We start from the raw sequence: 9,238 nt of genomic DNA on the forward strand, positions 1-9,238 counted from the left end.
ACGCAAGGTCTAGTTTAAATGTGGGTTCTAATGCCTATGTTAGTTCTAGTTGTGTTCTAATGACTATGTTAGTTCTAGATTAAATGTGATAGTTCTAGTTGATCTCGTGTTATTTCCACCTCCAGATAACTTTAAGTTTTGGTTCTATTGGATATGTAAGTTCTAGCTGCCCTCCTGAATAGTTCTACCCCTTCTCGAGTTAGTTCTACTTCGTGCTGGCGTTATTTCTAGCACAAGTGTTTGTTCACGCGGCCATGTTAGCCCTAGCCCACTCCTAGTTAGTACGCGAGCTTCCCTCCTGTTAGTTCTAGCCCATCTCGAGTTAGTTCTACTTCGTGCTGGCTTCATTTCTAGCACAAGTGTTTGTTCTATTGCCCATGTTAGGCCTAGATCACTTCTTATTAGTTCTAGCTGTCCTACTATTAGTTCTACAATATCTCGAGTTAGTTCTACTTCGTGCTGGCGTTATTTCTAGCACAAGTGTGTGTTCTGTTGGCCATGTTAGCCCTACATAACCGCTTGTTTGTTCTAGCTGTCCTCCTGTTAGTTCTATCCCTTCTCGAGTTAGTTCTACTGCGGGCTGGCGTTATTTCTAGATAGCACAAGTGTGTGTTCTGTTGGCCATGTTAGCCCTACCTAACTGCTTGTTAGTTCTAGCTGCCCTCCTGTTAGTTCTATCCCTTCTCGAGTTAGTTCTACTGCGGGCTGGCGTTATTTCTAGATAGCACAAGTGTGTGTTCTGTTGGCCATGTTAGCCCTACCTAACTGCTTGTTAGTTCTAGCTGCCCTCCTGTTAGTTCTATCCCTTCTCGAGTTAGTTCTACTGCGGGCTGGAGTTATTTCTAGCAAAAGTGTTTGCTCTGGTGGCCATGTTAGCCCTACCCTCACGCTTGTTAGTTCTAGCTGCCCTCCTGTTAGTTCTATCCCTTCTCGAGTTAGTTCTACTGCGGGCTGGAGTTATTTCTAGCAAAAGTGTTTGCTCTGGTGGCCATGTTAGCCCTACCCTCACGTTTGTTAGTTCTAGCTGCCCTCCTGTTAGTTCTATCCCTTCTCGAGTTAGTTCTACTGCTGGCTGGCGTTATTTCTATCACAAGTTTTTGCTCTGGTGGCTATGTTAGCCCTAGCTTACTTCTCATTTAACATGAAAATACTTACAACACACAACAACAACGTAGTTGTCTGTAAATGTACACGCAAAACAATTAACAACATATTAACAACATGAACATACTTACAACATTGAATACACAACAAAAACCTTGGAGAAAATTAAAATAATATTTACAAAAAAGGTGAATCGCGTGCATACAAAAGAGCAGCACAAAACCTTGCTCTATATTTTGCACAATCTCCTTTTGAAATTGTTATCGACCGTTTTTCGACAATGCTGTTAATGAATTCAATCATAAAGATCCCGCAATCTAACGTTCTGCATTTAAGGGAAAAATATTACAATATTGAAAATGACAATGAAACAAAAAAATGAACAATTAAATTAGAAATGCATGAAACACTTACGGTCCTTGTTGTGGCACGGCAACTGACACAAGACCATGATGCTCCAATTTCCCCAATCCCCAATTACTCTCAATGAAACTCATAAACTTATTTATAAATTTCACAGCATCGGCGGTATAAATGGGGGAGTTGATTGAGGAGTAGTGATAGAATTTTGTCTCCTCTCTCACTAACTCTACCAGGTGCCAATGTCCGGAGCTGACAATCGGGATCAGAATTCTTTCACACTCCAAGAACTTCTGCTGAGAAACATTTTCCTTCATTCGTTTTGCCACCATTTCAAGATTTCCTTCTAGAAATGCTTGCTAAAAGATGCAATAATGTCAACATTGTGGGATAACATAATAATAATATCCACCAATTAGTGAAAAAAACAAGGATATACTTACTGCAAGCCAAGGTCTTGTGACATGTATCTTTCGATCATAACTATCACTTGTTTCAATCTTGTTACAAAGCCGAATAACAAATGCATCGATCACCTACAAAAATTACCATGAATGAATAAAATAGTTAATATAAATTATTTTATATACAACATCAAACAATCAATAACACAATTGTTTAGAACCTACATCGTCACTGAGTTCACCTCCCGTTAATAGTATAAAAGCATCTAAGCGAGATACGCTTGCTTCGGCACACTTCCAAATGTACGTATCACTATATGCAAGTACATTGTGAGAAAATTGCTACTAGAATTAAGTAAATTCAAATATTATTATTAGAATAAGTCAGTAACAGTTACCTGTTCATTCTCGATTGTAGAAAGTCTTCAATTAATTTGTTCTCATAATCAAAGGCCAGTGCCTTACCTGGATAGTCTCTAGATGTAGGTATGAAGCCTTCTTCATTTTTGCACTTTTTTTCCCCTCAGGACTATCCAATATATGGATGACACGTCTCTTCTTTGTGCCTTCCTTTGGTTGATCTAGAGGCATATAAGGTGAAGTAACAGAGGGTCCATCCTTCCTCTCCCTCTTTCCGACAGCCCGTTTGATAGATGGCGTTTCTCTGTTATTCTCATTACCACCTTCATCTTTTTGAGAAACATCTCTATAGAGTCGAGAAGGCATATAATTAACAAAGAGTTACACAAGAATTATATGGAAAATATAAAAATTAAAATTGCAAGAAAATTTAAAAAACTAAACTCACCGAGCATCTTCTAAAATTCTCATGTCTCTTGGGCTCATCACAAAGTCATCACATAAATCGGCTTCCCCCGTTCCTTCCAAATTCTCATATTCCTTAGCTTCCATATCCTCTTTGATTTTTTTTCTTCAGTTACATTTCCGTCATCCACTTTCTCCTTGGTTTTTTTTGGCATCTAGCACTACGCTCTTCTAATTCTCGTAATTCCGTAGTGAGCTCATTCAACTCGTACGTCTTCTCCGCAATTAAGAAAATTAATTCAGCTTTCCTTGATTCCCATTTGACAAAAAAAAGCTAGTATTAGTACGTATACTATAGTTGCAAACATAGATACTAACAAAAGGGACATAAAATAATAAACTATTAGAGCAACGATATGTACAAATACTATTGGTGATGCCGTATGAATAAGAGGAGTATTCTCTTGGCCATTATCCGTAACCAACTTCGGGACTCTATATAATTTGTTCATAGTAGTCCTCCTCCACTTTCCAGTACTCTTCACACAAAAGAGCAGTGGTAACCTTTCAACATCTGAAGTATACTCTAATTCCCCCACTTTTTCATAAAACCAAACCTACAAAAAAGAAACTACACATTAGCATGTGCATAAACAATAATCATTATCAAAATGAAAAGATATACAAAATAATGTTCATGTAACTCACCAGTAAAACGGAGGAAAAACCACCCATGTACCCGGCATTTGAACGCTGGCCTAATTCCCGCATACTAAGAGACTTCTTTGATTTACTCATCTCTTTGCAAAGAAGAGTGAACACCGCATGGCACCAATTATATTTATGCAAAGTTGATAACTGCTCCGCATATCTAACCGCCCACAAGGGACATGTCTTACATGTCCGCGGGCATAATATGAAGCCGATAATGAAAGCCACAATAAGTTTCACACATATTATAGGGTCTTCATTAATCATATCTACAATCATCTCGGCCATTCTATCGCGCTTCCCCGAAATCACCGCCTTCTTTTCCTCATCGGCTTTCTTATAATTCTTTACAAAATAGGTGTAGATTGTATTAGCCGCTGCCCCACTCATTTTTATCGGAATTCCCTCCTTTGGCAATCCGGTAATTCGGTGAATATCATCTATACCGAACACACAATTTTTATTCCCAATCATGAATGAGCATTTATCAGGATTAAAATTTTGAATCAAGCAATCAATTGCTATTTGCTCATTGCTCAAGGATGTGGGTATATTGAGAAAGCTGTGAAAAGGTGTCGTCTGTAGGGCTTTTATGTGTCTTTCATCTAATTTTATTCGCTTATCAATTAAATCTCGAAAATAACACAAATTGGCCGGAATTCTCAAGTGTGTTATCTTAGCCCTACAAGAAAATTATAATTCAGAAAGAGTTAAAAATTAAATATATTTGGGCAAATTAAGACGCATATTAACAAGTTTATTAACACAAACATTATACATCATGGCTTACAACAAAACCAATTATAATTCAGAAAGAGTTAAAAATTAAATATATCATGGCAAATTACTTACGAAGTTGGAGGATTATTGCATTTAGAAGAGGTAGGCTTTGATTTTGAAGAATTCGAAGACGTCGACTCTTTCAATTTGTTCGAAGCCATGAGGGCAGACGTCGAGGGCTTGGTCGAGCTCCTATATATATATATATATATATATATGAGAAACCAATACTTGTATGTGTGTATATGATTGAGATGGAAGTATCTACACATAAGGTATAAACCTAAACTAAATTACCCAAGCTTGAAGGTCTTCAATATAGCTTGTCTTGGATGCGAATGAAGCTTGATCTTGTATTTGACTTTGAATTGCATTGGCTTCATACTGATATTCCTTCCATCCTCCAAAGGATATGATCGTGAAAGCTCTATTCCATCCAACCTCCAACATGGATATTTGTGTAGATTACCTAACAATTAATATAAACACTTGACAAACGTTATTGAGAATTATTTGTAATCATCAAAACAAGATTAGGGAGTAGGTTCATAAACATGAGACCTAACAAGGCTAATAATCTCCTCCTTTTTGATAATGATAAACAATCTACACAAAGAGTATAGGCAAAATGGTCAGATTGGTATATTTTATAGACACTAGGTTACAGATTGGTATAAATTTTTTAAGTTTTATCAAATTAGTATTTAATATAACCTCCGGCGCCATATACCCCTTAAGTTTGCCGGGATCTAAATTTTTTCTGCCAGTTTTATCATGTGACGGCTCACGTGATGCCCAATTGGCAGAATTTATTGCACAAAACCCCCTCATAATCCAAACTCCTAATTAAAAACCCTCTCCTCCTCCTTATCCTCTTCAACCTCTCCCCATCACCCACGCCCGCTAGCTCAGCAAGACCCTCAATCCCCACTCCTCCTCCTCCTCCCCATCTCCATCCTCCTCCACATCCTCTTCAACCTAAGGGCATTGCTATGGCTATTGCTCCTTCTCGGTTGGGCACTCAGCTTGGAGTGAAGCATCCACCAGGATCCCCTTCAGCACAGTCACTTGCTCGGTTGATTTCCCATAGCTACAGGTATTTTGTTTATGAAAGCATTGTGCTACAATTACTGGTTAGATGTTAGATTATGTGAATGGATGCAGATGATTTATTTGAATAATCTTTTGAAGCTTGATCATGGTAGGAGCGTTATTGCCACCAATAACTTTCTGCATTAAGTTAAGAAGTTTAGGGATTTTACGTTAGGGCTATTTCTAACTACATTTTAAAAAAAAGTTCTGTTGGGAACTTCATGTGTTAGCAAATCAGTAAAATTAGCTTTTTTTAACTATAGCATTTTTAAATGATGTCTTGAAATGAAATAAGGTAAACCTTCTTCTTTAGTTTGAATTTTGGCTTGAAAATTAATTCTTAAACTACTGTAAAGTGTCATTGTCTCTGTACAGTACATAATGGTTAATATCTTTCATATATTTTAGGTTCCATACTGGAGTGGAGCTCTTTCGCGCAGAGCCTCAAGTTGATGACTCATTGCTAAAACTCCTATGGATTGTACTCAATTAAGTTATGTTGACAGCTTATCTACTACGTTTGTTTTATGTGTTACCTATGTGTTCTTTGCTTTATAAAGACTTTTCCTGGTCTTTTTGTTGCTCAATTCTCTGATTTTGAAACCCTAAGTCAGTTGAAAAGTGCAAAATAATGCCTGAGGGCTGATTTCTTCAGACTCTGTAGCAGGAGAATCTCGTGCCTGATGCAAAGATGAGTCCATTTTTAGGACTACCTGTTGAAAATGAGTTTTAGGGGGTCTACATATTTACCAGAGGAAAAACTAAGGGCATTGATGTGATTTGTTACAGTGTGGGTGATGGGGAGAGGTTGAAGAGGATGAGGAGGAGGAGGGAGAGAGGGAGGAGGAGTGGGGGCTGAGGGTCTTGCTGAGCTGGCGGGCGTGAGTGATGGGGAGAGGTTGAAAAGGAGGAAGAGGAGGAAGGAGAGGAGGAGGAGAAGGGGGGTTTATGTGGCGCCCCTGGGTTCACACAAGGCTGCAGTTCAAGGTGAAACTAAGAATATCAAATCTGTCATGCACCACACCATGTAATAACATGTTTCACCATCATAATTACTATCTCTCTAGTAGAGTCAATAACAGGTATAAGTACAAAAGCAAGTAAAATGTAATACAAGAGATAACTGATGAAATGATAGAGATTGAATTAATATTTCATCATCCAACATACAGAAATACGAAGTCAATCTTTGAAATAAAAAATCTGGAGATCTCAACAAGTCTCAAATACTGAATGTCTGATAAAAAGAAATAAGGCACACAATCTTTACAACTTCTAGAATAAAACTCTCAATGACTCAATAAAATGTCTACAGTGGAGCTCCCCAACTTCTAGAATAAAACTCTCAATGACTCAATAAAATGTCTACAGTGGAGCTCCCAAAATAAAACAAAACTATAAAGAGAGGATGAACACTAAATAAAATGTCTACAGTGGAGCTCCCAAAATAAAACAAAACTATAAAGAGAGGATGAACACTAATGTGTATTGCCATCAACCTGCGACTCTCCGTACACCTGGCTCGTTACCTGAAATGGGAGGGACAACGAGCGTCAAAGCGTTAGCGAGCAACATCACAACCAACCCCAAGGGAGAGGGCTCGTTGTATATAAGAAAATACAGTCAATACATAATAATATAAAATTCATTGATTCTAACAAAATTGAGGATTTTAGTATTTAGAAATTTACAACACGAGCATAGGTACGTCGAGCAAAATAATCCAAACAAGGAAACCCTCATGTATATATCTTGTATCTCAAATTGTAAACCCCTAAATACAAAATCCCTAAATCTAATACATGGAATAATAAATTTAAGAAAAATAACCCATCTCAACTCTTGCACATAAAGATATGTCAAACCCACAATAGTGTAGTGCCCAGCATACATAGTTATCATGTCTCCATCTCATGTAAAATGTCATATCCTAACTCGGTTAAGTGTCATACTCAAAGTTTAACAGGTGTCCAACACATGGACTAATAAAAATGAGTGTCCAACACATGGACTATGTATGATGAATGTCCAACACATGGATTAAAAGATAAATGCCCAACACATGGACTGAATGAAATGAATGTCCAACACATGGACTGTACAAAATGCGTAAATGTCGATGAGATATATGAAAAGATATACATATACTAATTTCACACGTGTCTCGGTGTGCAGATCTAAACTGGTGCCCTCAATTCATCTAACATGCATAAAAGATTAGTTAATCACTGAATTCTAGTACCAGATAATCGAGGCAACTTCTCGTACACGTAAAAATACACAACGAAACACAAACGTGCACAAACAGTTCGGCGGTCGACCTCAGAGGTCACTCCGGTCGACCGCATAAAGAGCAGAAACAAGCTGCTTAACAAAAATGCCCGGCGGTTGACCGCCGTGTCCACCGCGGTCGACCGTGCAGAGGGCAGACAGATTCTGCCCATCTGCACGCCCAGCGGTCGACCGCCGCGTCCACCGCGGTCGACTACAAAACAGACATAAGTCCTCTACAGGTTTCTGTCTGCTTCAAAACAGATCTAAAACTTGATAATTTCTTCTTAAACAAAAATCTAACATTTCTAATAGTCGTATAATAATATGCAGTGAAAATTAAACACGAAAATACATCGCCAAAAACCCCAAGAATAAACACACACATGTTAAAACGTTTTGAAAATAAGAAGTTGTGATTTAACTCATGATTAAATTGTTTCAGCTCTAGATCTTTATTAACCAAAATGTTGGTGGACTTTTGATAAACTGAAACACAAGATTTTCGCATCATATGCTATAAAGAACATCTTTTTTATACTCAAATATACGTTTTAGGCTCAACAAAAACCCATAAAAATCATTAGAAAACTTTTAAGAATATGGGGTAGGGCTGGACGAGATGTTACTCGCCTGAGGGGTGTTGATGAACTCCCAAAAACATGTGAGAATGATCCCTCGATGCCAAACACCGCAAATCTCGCTTTCTCCTCACTTTCGCCTCATGAAACTTCTCCGAGAACATAAGTTTAGGGCTAGGGTTTGAGAGAGGAGGAGAGGGGATGCTAGGGTTTGGAACACAGGAGAAAAGAGGTATTTTTCATATTTAAACATGTGTATATATGACAGCAAATCCGAAAAACTACAGCCCAAAACTCAAAACCCAAAACTGGAAAACCCAAAACTAGAAAACCCAGTCTGACTAGAAACATACTCTTCGGTAGTTTGGATGTAACTTTCGCATCCGACCTCGGAATGAGGTGATTAAAGATTTGTTGGAAATCTGCTGAAGATATCTACAACTTTGATCTTTTAAGTTTTTCTATATTCACAACGTATCAGTGTGTAAAATATAAAATATCTCCACTGGTCATAAATTTCCAGATTTACATATCGAGCATGATTTGTGCATTTGCTCTTATATATATACATATATACATTGAATTGATCTCAAATCAATTCCTAGCATAATCAAACATCATAATATGTTATTTATAAATATATAACATATTTATTATTATTTATCATAAAATATTCAAAATTTTTGGGGTTTTACAGTTTAGGAGCAGGATGAGTTATTTAATGAGGGGGTTTTGTGTAAAAAATCCCGCCAGCTGGGTATCACTTGAACCGTCGCGTGAGAAAACTGGCCGAAAAATCAATCCGGCCAAACTTAAGGGGTATATGGTGCCGGAGTCTACAAAATATACCAATTTGTCAAAAGTGAAAAAATATACCATTATGTCACTAAATCTCTACAAAATATACCAATTTGGCCATTTTACATATGGGTATGCTTGGTAGTGAAGTGTTCTATTCCCATCAACTCATTTTAATTCCCAGCAACTCTCTAACCCATGTGAATGTGAGCCTCGATTTCAATGAGTGAAGGGGAATATGCCACCACACTACCAAGTACAAAAACTTTTGCTTGGTACCAAACATACCAATTTTTCTCATATATATATATATATATATATATATATATAGAGAGAGAGAGAGAGAGAGAGAGAGAGAGAGAGAGAGAGAGA

The 9,238-nt window shown here is 37.5% G+C and overlaps 2 protein-coding genes across 2 annotated transcripts; both read right to left on the reverse strand.

Annotated features, from left to right (window-relative positions):
• Positions 1,212–2,313, reverse strand: LOC109824497. The gene is made up of 5 exons (XM_020391106.1): positions 2,267–2,313; positions 2,094–2,181; positions 1,908–2,000; positions 1,519–1,823; positions 1,212–1,429 (listed from the first exon to the last, which is right to left on the reverse strand). The coding sequence occupies exons 1-5, from the start codon at positions 2,272–2,274 to the stop codon at positions 1,282–1,284; spliced, it is 642 nt and encodes a 213-aa protein (XP_020246695.1). The 5' UTR covers positions 2,275–2,313; the 3' UTR covers positions 1,212–1,281.
• On the reverse strand, positions 2,298–2,783 carry LOC109823306. The gene is made up of 2 exons (XM_020389590.1): positions 2,677–2,783; positions 2,298–2,574 (listed from the first exon to the last, which is right to left on the reverse strand). The coding sequence occupies exons 1-2, from the start codon at positions 2,778–2,780 to the stop codon at positions 2,298–2,300; spliced, it is 381 nt and encodes a 126-aa protein (XP_020245179.1). The 5' UTR covers positions 2,781–2,783.

The sequence above is a fragment of the Asparagus officinalis genome, chromosome 9 (assembly GCF_001876935.1).
Source record: "Asparagus officinalis chromosome 9, Aspof.V1, whole genome shotgun sequence".
Classification (NCBI taxonomy): domain Eukaryota; kingdom Viridiplantae; phylum Streptophyta; class Magnoliopsida; order Asparagales; family Asparagaceae; genus Asparagus; species Asparagus officinalis.